Source organism: Paroedura picta, chromosome 1, assembly GCF_049243985.1.
Source record: "Paroedura picta isolate Pp20150507F chromosome 1, Ppicta_v3.0, whole genome shotgun sequence".
NCBI lineage: Eukaryota > Metazoa > Chordata > Lepidosauria > Squamata > Gekkonidae > Paroedura > Paroedura picta.
The window spans coordinates 129,333,694-129,349,180 of NC_135369.1; the positions used below are offsets into that span (position 1 = coordinate 129,333,694).

The following is a 15,487-nucleotide window of genomic DNA, read 5'->3' on the forward strand; positions in this document are numbered from 1 at the left end:
ACAACCTGCATGGGAGCCTTAAGTGTTTCTTTTGCACAACAACCCTGTCTACCCTCCAAAGCATCTGTTTCTGCCTAGGGAGCTGATTGCTATACTATGGAGATGAGCTGTAATTCCAGGAGCTCTCCAGGCTCCACCTGTAGGTTGCGTACCCCTGGGTTGGAAATATTCCTGGAGGTTTGGATGAGGGCCTTAAATGGTATAATGACTCAGAGTCCATTTTCCAAACTAGCCATTTTTGCCTGCAGAGCTGGTCATTATAGTCTAGACATGTGTAGCAATAGTAGAGATGATAGTAGAGGCGGGCTGAGGTTGGGGTGGAGTGGTGCAGGTGTATCCTGCCTGGGCTCTGGGTTCTGGCCAGCTCTTACCAACAACTGTTTGTATTTTGGGGCACAGACAGGCAGACCAGCATAGGTCTTGCAAGTCTGGAAAGTGCAGGAAGATCTAAATACGGAATATTTAGAGCCTGTAACTGTTAATGGTAAACAAGTAAATATCTAGAGAGAGACAAGAACTGACTTTGCTCAAGCTTGGCCTGGTAAATAAAAATCAGTATTTGCCAAGAAGGTCCAACGAAATCTAAGGCCTAAGTGGCCCAGAATTTCAAGTGGAGTTCGCTTTACAGGAAACTAGACAGTGAGACTTTGGGGGGAACTAAGTGGTCCACTTTTATTAGGCAACAAATTGGCCTTGCAGACAACAAAAGATACTGCAGTTGGCAGCAGCAGGCCTCAGGCTTCTCAAGGGCAGACATCACCAGCTAAGTAACAGACTGTTAGCCAAGGGGTGTCTGTGGCCACGAAAATTCCTTTTAAAGGTGTGCATGTGAGGGGGAAGAGCTTTCAGTTCAGCCTAACTGCCTGGAGATGAACTGTACTTTCAGGAGATCCTCAGATCTCATCTGGAGGCTGGCATCCCTAAACCTCAGTGGTACAATGCTACAGAGATACCCCACCAAAGCAGCTATTTTTGAATGGGGAGCTGATCTTTATAATCTGGAGATGAGTAGTAATTCCAGGAGATGTTTCGGCCCCATCTGGAGGTTGGCTGTCCCTCATCTGGAAATAGTCCTCGAGGTTTGGCAGTGGGGCCTCAAAAGTGTATAATGCCTCTGTACCCACCTAACCAGCCATATAGCACGTCCTGGCCTATTTCAGGTCATTAAAATGTTGCAGAGAGGAGGTAAGGTTGCCAGATTGGTGTAGGTTCATGTTCTGGAATTCCACATTTCCAAGGTATACATGAGCCTGACTTGGGTCAGGACTGCTGTCCACAGAGAGAGCTTCTCTTAGGGTTGCCAGCTTCCAAGTGAGGCACTAAACCCACACCAAACCATGAGGTAGCACCTGTTGCATTACAGCATGCAACAGGCTTTACTGCTAGTTAATGAAAAATACCAACTGGTTAGTTGTAAGGGATTTTGGTGTGTTTCAGATGTTTAATTGAAGCAATACTGTAGTGGCAAAAATCATGTTAAAAATATGTCTTCATTTAATAGGACCTCTTTTCCTATTAGTTGTGTGATGACTCACTCATGTTTCATCATGAGACAGCTGTCTGGCTTAAAGAGGTTTAAAAGAACTAGGGATAATGCCTACTGTCACTTACTTGAGTTGGGGATTGGGCTGTTAGGTTATCTGCGTTACTATGATGTATAGTGTATATGTTTCTATTTTTTCTTTCTTTCACAGTAGTAACAGATGCGGGTGAAAGATCCATCAAGAGCTATAACTGAAAAAACCAAGAGAAACAAAAAATCAAACCAGCTTCAGGATGAAGACTCTTCAGATGACATTGCAGGAAAAGGTAATTGAAATGATGTTGCAGGTTCTGACATCTGGTCAGAGACAATTGACAACTGTCTGGGTAGGCTGTGTGTATATGTGTGTGAAGAACAGGAGATGTAGAGGCATCCCCATGCTCCAAGGAGGATTTTTTGTATGCTATGAGTGATGCATATTAATGTAGATTGCAAAAAGTTGGATTATGTTTGGGGTTTTTTGTATATACCCAGGTAGAGAGACAGTGATTTCAGGTACTTTTTCTGCCAGTAACACATATCTGGGGTTGAAGTGAATTCGGTTTTCAACAAGTTAAGGAAAATAGTGTCCACATGGTTCTAAATAGCTAATAAAACAAATACCAGTGGGAGGTTCCAGTTTAATTGGAAAATGTAACAGCAGAGATTAGTCAGTTTATGGCCTCATAAATTATGAAGCCATTTTGTCCTGAAGAATTCTCGTTTTGAGAAGTAGATCTGCATTCCATTACTGGTACAGCTTGAGACAAGCAACAACAGTGCTTAAAGAATGCGTGGTAGGGAGAAAGGGTGACAAAGGTTTTGAGACAGTGGCTCAGTATCTTCTGCAAAGAGAGTTAACAGCGTTTGTCACATGGCTGTGGCTACTTTTATTAATGATGCTCTGTGGAGGGAGGGGTTAACCGGTCTTGGAAGACTTCTAGAATCTTTGAATGACATTTAGTGATCATGTGGATTTAGCAAAATAACAATATTAAAATGTTTAAGTATTTTGTTCCTTTTTATTTCTTATTTTGTAGGGTTGGCATGCCAGCATGTAAGCCAAGCTGTAGATGTACATTATGTGAAGAAAGTGGTAGCTCAAAATATCTGGTCAGTATGTTCAGAGTGCCTAAAGGAAAGGAAAATATGTGATGGTGAGCCAATAATGCCTACGGACTTATGGCTGTGTCTCAAATGTGGAGCTCAGGTAAATACAGTATATGAGTTGGCAGATCAAAGATCATATTTGACGTATGGTTGCATACAACATCTCATCTACTTTACTGGAGCTCCAGAATGCCACCCGCAGGAGTCAAATAAGTGCTAAGGAATGCATTCTTTTGTGGGATGTGTATCATTTCCGGGAAGAGTGGGAATAGATTTGTAGGTAGTAACCTGGGGAACAATACAATGCTAAATAGTTCTGGGAAGTCCCTTGGAATGAATTGCCTGGTCAGTGAAAATCAAGTAGGGCTGTGGCCTGTCATATGGCTTGTCCATTTAGAGAGGGCAATGCTGATTCATGGAGTGGCCAAAAAAGCACTATTGTATGTTTGTAGGGTGGTAGGTCCTGACATTTGTATGATGATATGTTACAAACATTGCTTGTTAAAGTTATTTTTTCTTCTTGAAGCACTCTTTTGTTTAACAAAATTGATTTTGCAGTTTTGGAATAAAAGGATGTTCATGATGTTGCTGAAAGGTAGCTTTGATAGTATGATTTTTTTAATTAATTAACTTTAGGGCTGCAGTCAAAACTCAGAAGTTCAGCATTCTCTAAAACATTTCCAGACTTCACGGGCAGAGCCTCACTGCATTGTAATCAACATCAGCACATGGATTGTATGGTAAGATTATTTATTTACCTATCATATGGCACATGTAGTATAACCAGGAGATCCGAGGATTGTCTGGCAGTCAGGCAAGGGACCTTTGGAGGTAGTTTGCAATTTCATGCCTCCACATCATGACATCTAATGTTCCCTGGAGGAACTCCATCCAAACCTTTGGATATCTCCCATCCAAATACTAGTCAGGGTCGGTTATGTTTAGCTTCTGAGATCTGATGGGATTGGGCTTGCCTGGGCTATACAGATCAAGGGTATACGTCAGGATTATTTGTGTGTGTTGAGGGAGAGTTGCATTGCATGTCTATCTCGTAGTATCTGTGTACATGTAGTATCTGTAAATACTAATACCCACTAGGGTTGTGCGTGGCGGAATCTGAATTGGCTATTCCATGTACTCAGCGCCATGCAGCAGGGGGGGGGGAGGTGCGGGCACACGCAGGCATGGAGCTCCTGGAATGGCCAATTAGGATGCCGCTGTGTACAACCCTAGCCACTGCTCTCCTGGTGGGTAGGAGGCAAAGCACAGAAGGGTGGCCACTGTGGAGGGTACTTGGACAGCCTTCCCCACTTTCCCTAGGTGGCTAGGAGGCTGGTAAGAGTGGTGCAGGTAGTGCAGAGCATGATCAGAAGGCCTTCTCTGGCCTCCCAGCAGGCAGGAGAACAAGGAGCAGGGTAGAGCTGCAGGGGAGTGGGGTATGCTTGGATGGCTGTACAAGCCCCCCCACTTCCTGCTGGCTCTTCCTCCTCATGGCAAGTGCCAGAAAGTGGCACCGAGGAGGATGGGGGTGGGGAAGAGCGTCTGATTGGCCTTCAGTGGGGGATATTGGGAGCATGTCCTCCTATGAGGGCCAATCAGAGGTCTATCATGTCAAAAGCACCTGACACATTTTATGTGGTATGATAATTTTTACTTTGTATATTACATGTGATATATATTATATATGGAATCATAGAGTTTTATGGGACCATACAGGCCCTCTGCTCAATGCAGGATCAGCTTACAGCATCCATTATAAATATTTGTCCAGCTGCTCCTTGAAGACTGCCAGTGAGGGGAAGCTCACCACCTCTTTCAACAGCCTATTTCACTGCTGAACTTCCTTTTCTTGTGCCTTGTCTGAGTTACACCAGCATGATACAATAGTGCAGCTGATTTATGGTGACCTCATAGTTTTTTCAAGGCAAGAGATGAACAGAGGTGATTGGCATTGCCTGGCTCTGTATAGCAACCCTGGACTTATTGGACTCCCATCAAAGAACTGATCCTGCTTATTTTCTGAGATCTGACAAGATTAGGCTGGCCTGGACCACCAGGATACTTTTGTAATTTAAAGAAAGGGCAATTAAAAAGAAAATTTAAGTTGGATAAAGAAGATTTTTTACAGCATAAATAAATCCAATAGTACTGGAATGAATGACTTTGCTTCCTTAACATAATGCATCTTGGGATCAAACAAAACTTCTAGCTTCAGCCCTCTTGTTAGGACTCTGGGATCTAACTCCACCTCTGCTGTATTCCCTAATGGCTGGTATCTGTGCGGAACAAAGCCAGTTTTATGATACTGCTTGGGCCGGAAGTGGGGAAGAACACTGCCCTTTGTTTCCCCAGACCCTTGCCTGGCATCTCATGACCATGAATGATCCAAAAAAGCAATTTGTTGCTTTTTTATATAGTGTTCATATCTAATAGTGTTCATATAGTTTTCATATCTAATAGTTCATATCTAATATAACATATATAGTGTTATAGTGTTCACATCCAATAGAAAGGGGAGGTGGAGCTTTCCAGATGTAGATCACAGTTCAGCCACAGAGGTTCATGTCCTTTCTTATACTAATGCACTCCCTCAGCCATTCCATGTGATTTGAGATACTTATTGATAAGCAGACAACTGATTAAAAATATGCTAACACCTTGCTTTAAAGCCAAAATTCCATCAGCATAAGCGTAGTAGTTTTAAAGGAAGTTTAAAGTAGATAGGGAAAGCAAAATAAATACTGAAGAATTTATTTTACTATTTTTATGGTTGTAAAGTGTTTTATATAAAGACAATACTTTTGTGTGTTCTTCATAGAGGCAAATTCTCAGTGCTTTGGACAGTAGATAGAATCATTAGATTTTATTCTGCGTCTTGAGCTTACAGTATTTAAATTTATATTTAAGGTGCTATGAATGTAATGAAGAGCTGTCAACACACTGCAACAAGAAGGCTTTGGCGCAAATAGTTGACTTCCTCCAAAAGCATGTTACCAGAAATGAAAAAAGTAAGATATTACTCACATGCACACGCACACACACGATGTTGAATATGGTAGGTACTCCACTGAGTGGACCAGGTAAATTTGCGATTTAGCAGTTGTACTTCTATCCCTTCATAATCCTAGAGCTTGCTTACAGGTAGGTTTTCCTGATACATAATTGAAATTGTAATTTAAGTCTTTCTTTTAAATGGTGTGTCCTCCAAAAAAAATTGCTTTCCAATAAAATTCTTATATAGTATATAAATTGCTTGGTTAAATAAAAAAAAGGCTATAAGGCTATGATAACGTCCCTATCTGGAAAACATATGATGTAAGCTTCCCCTAGATCTAATGCAGGTGGTAATCCTTGGGAGCTGTGCTGTGATGTTGCTGTTAGTGTCTGCCTTCTGGGCACAAAGAAATTAGAGACTAAGATGAATTCGTCAGGAGGAAAAAATATTTTCTTCCTGGATTTTTTTTTTAAGATAATGGCATGGAGAACAGCAATTGCTTTTCCCCAGTAAAATAGTCCATGAAGTACAAGGGCTTGTTACAGTTTCTCAACCTGATTACCTGTTAGAAAAACTGAGTATATTGTAAGACATATGCAAATCTATAAACCCTAAGAAATAATATCAGTTTTATTTATTTTGTACTGGCCTTCATTGCAGGCTGGGGGAGGGGGTGAGGGAGGAGTCTGCTGATTGGCTATGATTGCTTGGAGATTTAAGATTCTGAATAGCATTTATCAATTTCATATTTTAATTACATAAGTGTTATATATGTCAATTAGTTTACTATATTACATATTTCTAAAACATTCCAAATCTTGAAAAAACAGTTCAGTTTTTTATAACTATATCCCATCAGTGGTTGTGGCTGCAAGAGATTAAATAAGTTACCTTGCAACATGATCAGTTGTCATTAACCTTGTTGTACAATAGATTTAGAATAGATTAAAGTATTTCATACAACACACAGTTTGTGATTGTGAGATGTGATGATAGGCACTAATATAGATGGCTATATAGAAGAATTATATAGATTTTGTTTTACAGACATATTATACTTTACATCAGGGGTAGTCAAACTGCGGCCCTCCAGATGTCCATGGACTACAATTCCCAGGAGCCCCCTGCCAGCATTCGCTCCTGGGAATTGTAGTCCATGGACATCTGGAGGGCCGCAGTTTGACTACCCCTGCTTTACATGTTATTCAGTCATCTCGGTCCCCGCCATTAGCTTACACTAAAAGGAACATGGAAGCCTCGGCAATGTTGTTAAGGGATTACGCTACCACAAAATGATCATTAAGTCCTGCAAAATTTTAGTCAGCATTCTTCAAAAAATTATCATATATGCCTTTGTAATCAAATATCACTTTTATGATATCTAAGATGATATCTATGATATTTAAATCCCCCAGTGCAGAAACATATCTTCTGTCTCTGTCATTTTACAGTCCCCTGTATTTCCTTGTGAGGTAGATTTAGGCTCATTCTGCACACATTGGTTAATGCACTTTCAGTGCACTTCAGAAGAGGTTTTCCTGTATTGCATAGGTAAATCCAGCTGCAAAAACACAGTAAAAGGGCATTGTCCAACATGTGCGGAATGGGTAGTGAGAGAATGACTAGCCCAAGGTCACCTAACAAGCTCCCATGTTACTGTGAGAATGTGAAACTGGGTCTCCCACATCTTAATCTGACACTCTAACCCCTATAACATCAAATGGGCCTCCCCCATACACACCCATGGAGAATGTCCTCTGACAGCTGTACTGGAAAATCGTTGGTGCAGAGATGTTGAGATCTTAAAATTTCTGGTTTTGTATTGTTTTAAGGTTTTTCCTCAGAATAGTTAAAAAATATCCTCTGTCTGTTCATGTCTTAAGTCTATGAATTTAAGTATACACAGATGGGGCCATGTTGAGAATTAAATATTAAATATATTGGTATAAAGTATGAAAGATGAACAGAATAATCATACTTAGAATCATAGAATCATAGAATCATAGAATCATAGAATCATAGAATCATAGAATCATAGAATCATAGAATCATAGAGCTGGAAGGGGCCATACAGGCCATCTAGTCCAACCCCCTGCTCAACGCAGGATTAGCCCTAAGCATCCTAAAGCATCCAAGAAAAGTGTGTATCCAACCTTTGCTTGAAGACTTCCAGTGAGGGGGAGCTCACCACCTCCTTAGGCAGCCTATTCCACTGCTGAACTACTCTGACTGTGAAAAACTTTTTCCTGATATCTAGCCTATATCGTTGTACTTGAAGTTTAAACCCATTACTGCGTGTCCTCTCCTCTGCAGCCAGCAGAAACAGCATCCTGCCCTCCTCCAAGTGACAACCTTTCAAATACTTAAAGAGGGCTATCATGTCCCCTCTCAACCTCCTTTTCTCCAGGCTGAACATTCCCAAGTCCCTCAACCTATCTTCATAGGGCTTGGTCCCTTGGCCCCAGATCATCTTCGTCGCTCTCCTCTGTACCCTTTAAATTTAATCTACGTCCTTCTTGAAGTGAGGCCTCCAGAACTGCACACAGTACTCCAGGTGTGGTCTGACCAGTGCCGTATACAATGGGACTATGACATCTTGTGATTTTGATGTGATGCCTCTGTTGATACAGCCCAAAATGGCATTTGCCTTTTTTACCGCTGCATCACACTGCCTGCTCATGTTTAGTTTACAATCCACAAGTACCCCAAGGTCTCGTCCACACACAGTGCTACCTAGAAGCGTATCCCCCATCCAGTAGGCATGCTTTTCATTTTTCTGACCCAGATGCAGAACTTTACACTTATCTTTATTAAATTGCATCTTGTTCTCATTTGCCCATTTTTCCATTGTGTTCAGATCTCGTTGAACTCTGTCTCTATCTTCCGGAGTATTTGCCAGTCCTCCCAATTTGGTGTCATCTGCAAACTTGATGAGTAGTCCCTCCACCCCCTCATCTAGATCATTAATAAATATGTTAAAAAGTACCGGGCCGAGCACCGAGCCCTGAGGTACCCCGCTACTCACCTCTCTCCAGTCTGATGAAACACCATTGACAACAACTCTTTGAGTGCGGTTCTCTAACCAATTCCCTATCCACCTAACTATCTGAAAATCCAGATTGCAGTCCTTCAACTTATCCATCAGAACATCATGGGGAACCTTGTCAAAAGCTTTACTAAAATCCAAGTAAATGACATCAACCGAATTTCCCCGATCCAGCAAACCTGTTACTTGGTCAAAAAAGGAAACTAGGTTGGTCTGGCAGGACCTGTTGGAGACAAATCCATGCTGACTTCCTTGGATCACCAAATTGTCCTCCAGATGTTTGCAGATCGCTCCCTTTAATATCTGCTCCATTATCTTCCCCACAACAGAGGTCAGACTCACTGGTCTGTAGTTTCCTGGGTCATCCTTCCTCCCTTTTTTGAAGATCGGAATAACGTTTGCTCTTTTCCAGTCCTCCGGGACATCTCCAGTCCTTAAAGAGGTTCCGAAGATGATGGACAAGGGCTGTGCAAGTTCTCTGGAAAGTTCTTTGAGTACTCTCGGGTGCATTTCATCTGGACCAGGGGATTTGAACTCATCCAGTGCAGCTAAATGCCTCTCGACAACCTCTCTATCCATGTTAACCTGCCACCCAGACACTATCCTTTGGCTACAGCCATCTCTAGATGTGCCTAAACACTTTGACCTGTGGGAAAAAACTGATGTAAAATAGGCACTAAGCCTTTCTGCTTTCTCTGCATCTTTCGTTAGAGTTTGTCCATCTGCACCCAACAGTGGGCCTATTGCCTCCTTGACTTTACGTTTGCTCCTCACATAACGGAAAAATCTTTTCTTGTTACAATGGGCTTCCCTGGCCAATCTTAGCTCACTCTCAGCTTTGGCCTTTCTGATGATTGATCTACAGTGCCTAGTAACCTGTAGGTACTCTTCTTTAGAGCTCTGTCCTTCCCTCCATTTCCTGAACATTTTCCTTTTCTTTCTTAGTTCCTCTTGAAGTTCTCTGTTCATCCAAATAGGCTTCTTAGAGCTCCTGCAGTGTTTTCGTATTTCTGGAATAGTCATTGATTGAGCATGCAATAGCTCTTGTTTGAGTAGCGCCCACCCTTCACATGCTCCCTTCCCTTCCAGCATTCTCGTCCATGGTATGACACTCATCATGTCTCTGAGTTTATTAAAGTTTGCCCTACGAAAATCCAACATCCGCGTCTGGCTACAAGCTTCCTTGGCTCCCCATCTCAAAAGGAATTCTATGAGGACATGGTCACTTCCCCCTAGGGTCCCCACCTCCTTCACCTCATCCACCAACTCTTGCCTGTTGGTCGGTATTAAGTCCAGTATGGCTGAACCTCTTGTGGGTTCATCTACCATTTGATAAATGAAATTGTCAGCCAGGCAGGTCAGAAACTTGCATGACTGAGGACGCTTCGCAGAGTTAGTTTCCCAGCACACATCTGGGAAATTGAAGTCACCCATGATGACAAGGTCCTGCCGTTTGGATATTTTCTCAAGCTGCTCACAAAGTGCAGCATCCACATCCTCTCGTTGGTCAGGCGGTCGGTAGCAGACACCAACCACCACACTGTTTGTTTTCCCCTCACTTATTTTCACCCAGATGCTTTCCACTGCAGATATGCTCTCCTTCCCTAGAATTTCCTGACAGGTAAGCCCTTTCCTCACATACAGTGCCACTCCTCCACCTCTTCGATCTATTCTGTTTTTTCTGAACAGTTCTGAACAGTACTTAAACCATTCTGTATTACATAAGCACTTATATTACCATTACCATTACCATTATATTATATTACCATTACCATTACATAAACATATTTTGTAAAAACAATAAGAAAAACTGAACTAAACAAGTAAACAACAGCTGACTGAATAATCGGATTATGTTTTTTTGTAGGAAATTTATAATATATATAATATTATACATTTATTTTAACATGTAGAATCATTAGAGAACATCATAAAAAGATTTTCCACATGCATGTGTGTAGTTCATTAAGTATATCATATATATATATATATATATATATTATAAAAGATATACAGCTAATGTATAATTTTCTTGTGTTAAGACAGGAGGAAGTAAAAGGATATATTTAAAGAGATGGAAAGGGTAGACAAATTCTGAGAAGCACAGACCTTCTTGGAAGCTTTTGTTAGTTGGTGGAGATTGTGTAGTATGTTTTCATATTGGGTGTTTAGGTCTTACGCTTCTTAGTTATAATAGGATTTTTTTTGTTGCTGCTGCTGCTGTAAGCCTTCTTGTAGTCCCAGATTTTACTCTGTGAGCTGTGAGCTGATTCTACAATTAGGATCTAACTAGAAACTTATTTAAACATTTTCTTTGGGCATTGCATGTTGGTAGCCCACATGTTTGGGCCTGTTTCATGTATCGTTGACTAGTTTTAATGTAAACCGCCCTGAGCCTTCGGGGAGGGCGGTATATAAATCTAAATAAATAAAATAAATAAAATAAATGAACAGGTCGGTATTATATTAATGCTGCAGGCATAATCGCAGGTACACACTGTGGCCACATTTACTGTTTTGGGAAATGTATATGCCGCCTCTTCAGAGACTGGCTTCAGGCAGATCACAAAGTTTAATACAATAAAATTACGAACAGCAAAATCATTATTAAAATTTATAAAAACCAGCATAAACACATCACAAAACATTTAGCAGAACAGAATAGTGTTCTTAAAACAGTTCTCAGGCTAGAATTAAATTGTAAAATAATTACAAAAATCCCCTTAATTAAAAGCATAGATTAAAAGGCATGTTTGGGCCTGGCACCAGCGTTTGGACCAATTGAGGTTTTCAATCAGTTTTCAACTGATGTAGAACATATTATGAAGAAGAAGAAGAGTTGGTTCTTATATGCCGCTTTTCCCTACCCGAAGGAGACTCAAAGCGGCTTACAGTCGCCTTCCCATTCCACATATTATAAAAAGCTAACCTGGATTTATTTATCTAGTTAAAAAAAAAACCCTTAGATTCTGCCTTGCTCCATAAAGTCAAGGCAGTTAACAAAACAAAAAACCTTTAGTTTGGAAAAGAGCTAAAACCAATTTACCTGCAATCAAATGTCTAACACAACAGTTTCTGATGTGATCAGAGTATATGTCTGTGACCAGATCACACTTTTCAAGGAACCACTGTAATTGGTGTACTAGCTAAACCAGACAAAATGTGCTAGGTGTTATTGAGGAGCCCTTACTCTTTCAACTGTAGCCTAGGATCCAGCAGTGCCCACAGGCTATGTGCCTTTTCCTTCAGGGAGAGTGTAACACTCTACCTCAGCTAGGTGATTTTTGAGTCCTCAAGCCGCTTTGTTATTGATCAATACCAGCTCAGTCTTATATGAACTGAGTTTGTTTTATTGGCCTTCATTCATCCCATTAGCTTATCTAGTCTAGGAATTCATAATCTGAGGAAGAGCGCATGCACTCGAAAGCTCACACCTTGAATAAATCTTGGTTGGTCTTAAAGATGCCACAGGATTCTGATTTGGTTTCATATACACTATTGAGGAATACAACTTGGTGTCATCCACATATTTTTGGCATTGCCATAGCTCTAGATAATCTCTCCCAGGTATTTGATATAGGTTTTAAAGAAAATAGAATCCTATGGGACCCTATAGCGTAAATAGTTGATGACAAAGCTGCCAAGCGATTAAGCTTAATTTGAAATTGTTATCATGATCATTTGTAAACTATTAGATTTTGACACATAAAATAATAAAATAATTTTTCAAAAGCGGCTAAGAGATCCAGCAGAATCAGGATGTTCCCGTTTTCTTTCTGAACAGACAGGACACCCAAGGCTCTTTCTTTTCCATACGCAGGACTAAACCCAGATTGAAATGGGTTTTCAGTCCATCTCTTCCAAACTACCTGGAGTTGTGTTGTTGCTGCCTGCTCAACCACCTTACTCAAGAACTGAATGTTGGCCACTAGGTTGTAGCAATTTAGGTCATGGGGTTTTGGGTCACCTTCTTCAGAAAGTCTTATGGCTGTGTCTTTCAAAGTGGTCCTCCCACAGAGAGAGGTTTGTTCATCTCCCAGACCTGCTTGACTAACCCAGCCTGATTTGATACTGTCAGCCAGGAAGTGTAAGGTGGAGCCTAAATCACCTGTACAGCTAGGAGCAGAATAGATACCACTAGCATTTTAAGATTGAACCAAACAGCCTGTGGCATTGAAGCTGCAGTGGATGTAAGGGCTTGTATGAGCAAAATGCATTGCAGAGGAATCACCCTAAGCATCTCAGGTGGCTGGGACAAGAGCCCTTTTAAGCAAGTTCAGTCAGTCATCTTGACCTCAAATGCAAAGCATTAACGGTAATGACTGGAAGGGCACCACTGTGATACCACATAGTTAGCAGTGTAGTGCAATTATATAGAGGCTATTGAACAATAACTTTACTCCCTCTGTTAGGAAGAAACACTTGGATGGATTGGCTTGTTATGTAATTGGAGAAATCCTTAATTTTAGTGTATTAATTAAAAATAGTATGTAGAGATGTGAATATATAAAAAGTCCATGTAGACAACAGATACATTTGGGCCTATTCACTTGCAGTGGTCCCAACCTTTTTATTACCGGGGACCAGTCAACGCTTGACAATTTTACTGAGGCCCGGGGGGGGGGGACCACTACCCTAACGCTCTCTGACTCTGGTCGCTATGGTAACGTTTAAATATCCCTTCAGAATAAGATACAGATATGCCACAAAAACGAATATAAAGAACATTTTATTTTCATTAAAATTTTAACGACAAATTAATGGGAGCCTTGAGCTTGTTTCTCTGCAATGAGACAGTCCCATCTGGGAGTGATGGGAGACAATGACATCCGAAGTGTGTTGCTTATGTCCAGTGTACTCCATTGTTTTGTTTTGGTTGCTGTCACTGCTTCACACAGATAGGATGTTCGCGGCAGAGTGGCAGGGTAGCCCCCAAGGCAGCAGATGGGAGGAGGACAAGGAGGAGCCGTGGGCTGGTACTGACTGATCCACGGACTGGTCCCGGTCTCCGGACCAAGGGTTGGGGACTGCTGCCTTAGAGGTCTACTTCCTAGTGAATAGGTAAATATTGTTTCTGTTGAAGAGAAAACTTTATAGCAAAGTTATAGGCATTCAATTTGACAAACTAGTTAGTTCAGTTTTCATTTTGGAGATCAGCTGAACATGTCTGATCCTTTATTGACTTGAAAATAAATCTTACTGGATTCAATGGGACAGACTCCCAAAGTAGTGATGCATAGGATTGCGGTTTTAATTATTTGCCCTCTTAGTTAGGGATCAGAAAGTAATAAGTGGCAATAAACACTTCGTTAATTTTCAAATCTCTTGATGACTACTAAACTAGTGTGACATTCAGATGTTTCATTATGGCTTCCTGCGTTTTATAATCACATAAGCATTCAAGTCTAGTAACAAAGCTATTCTGTTCATTGTTTTTTGTTGGCTTTGTTGTCTTTGTTTTTTTCCCCCTGGATGATTCACATTTGAGATTCAGTAAACAGAACCTTGCTACTTGTGTGAAGCTGTCATTTAACCATGAAATGAAATGCTTTTATTGAGTTTGCCCTGCAGATATGGTCCGCTGTGGCAGTGCTGTCCATATTTGGTGGCTGTGCAAGGAGAGCCAGGTGGTGCTGCAAAGCATAGCACAGTGAAGCGTGGACAGATCTAGGTTTGACATTTGTCATCCTTCACTGCTGAAGGGGAGAGAAAAATCTGCTTTTCCATATGCTACTGCTCTAATTTTTGCCTGCAGTTTTGTCCAGATGGCCTTGTGAGCATTGTTTACTTTAAGATGTTGTCCCAGATGTTGTTGAATGCCGATGGATAAATGCAGCAACTGCTGTAGACCAATATGTAAATTAAGTACACCGTTTTGGCTTTAAAAAAATGTAACCAATATGTTCTATTTACATGTCATATATATATATATATATATATGTGTGTGTGTGTGTGTGTGTGTGTGTGTATTTTTTTCCCTTGGGGGGGGATTACGCCCTACTATAATATATTTTTCAAGTGTGATAAACTGGATAGATGAAGGACTTGGACCAGCAGGACCTGAATTCAAATCTCTACTCATCTATGCAACTCATTGGGTGACCTTAGGTCAGTCACCAAAACCTAACTTTATTTCAAGGTGACATTATAATGAATATAAAATAAAGGGATAGCCCATATTATCTGATCTTATACAGGCGGCATAAAATAGTGATTTAGGTTCCAAAATCTCTTTGGTCATTGCTGGCTTAATACTGTAGGTAGCCTATAAGTCTTGTGCATTAGAGATACTGGAGATTTGTAAGCTGGAAATGATGTCAGTAAGGAGGAATTTTATAGGTGCCCTATGTGGAAATTGCATGTGTCAGATAGGTGGAGTTAATTTGTTACTTTCCAAGTTCTGTTCTGACGGAAATAAATTTAATGTGCATTCCAGCAAGAGAGTGCTACTATTATGTTCTTTTGGTTAACTTCAAAGACTCTATTTATGAATCCCATTGAAAGATTTAGAAGTATTAGAATGGCATATGTAATGAATTGCTGTAGCATTATTTTGTCAAATGTAAATCTAACTACCTAAAATACTATAACAATAGGGCTTTGTTTACAGCAGTAATACATTCTATCATCTTCATGTCTGTGACCACACTTTTGTGTATGTTAAAGCTTAATGAAGTTTTTTTTTTTTAAGTATTAGAAGTTAGGATTCACTGGTGCTTGACAGACTTCATTGCTAGGGAGGCTTTGTGTGTTGGCATCCTTTTTACACAGATTAATTTTGATTAGGAAAAGTACACATTGATAAAAACCTTGT

At 40.6% G+C, this 15,487-nt stretch overlaps 1 protein-coding gene across 4 annotated transcripts in view; it reads left to right on the forward strand.

Moving 5' to 3' along the window:
* The window catches only part of USP45 (ubiquitin specific peptidase 45), a 72,977-nt gene that overhangs the window by 9,493 nt on the left and 47,997 nt on the right, over positions 1–15,487 (forward strand). For 3 of the 4 annotated variants that reach the window (XM_077303615.1, XM_077303597.1, XM_077303587.1), the window contains exons 2-5: positions 1,695–1,809; positions 2,563–2,732; positions 3,269–3,372; positions 5,540–5,640. In XM_077303615.1, coding sequence (XP_077159730.1) covers positions 1,704–1,809; positions 2,563–2,732; positions 3,269–3,372; positions 5,540–5,640 — 481 coding nt within the window. In that variant the 5' untranslated portion in view covers positions 1,695–1,703. The remainder of the gene's footprint in view (positions 1–1,694; positions 1,810–2,562; positions 2,733–3,268; positions 3,373–5,539; positions 5,641–15,487) is intronic. The other variant, XM_077303607.1, reaches the window with a different exon arrangement.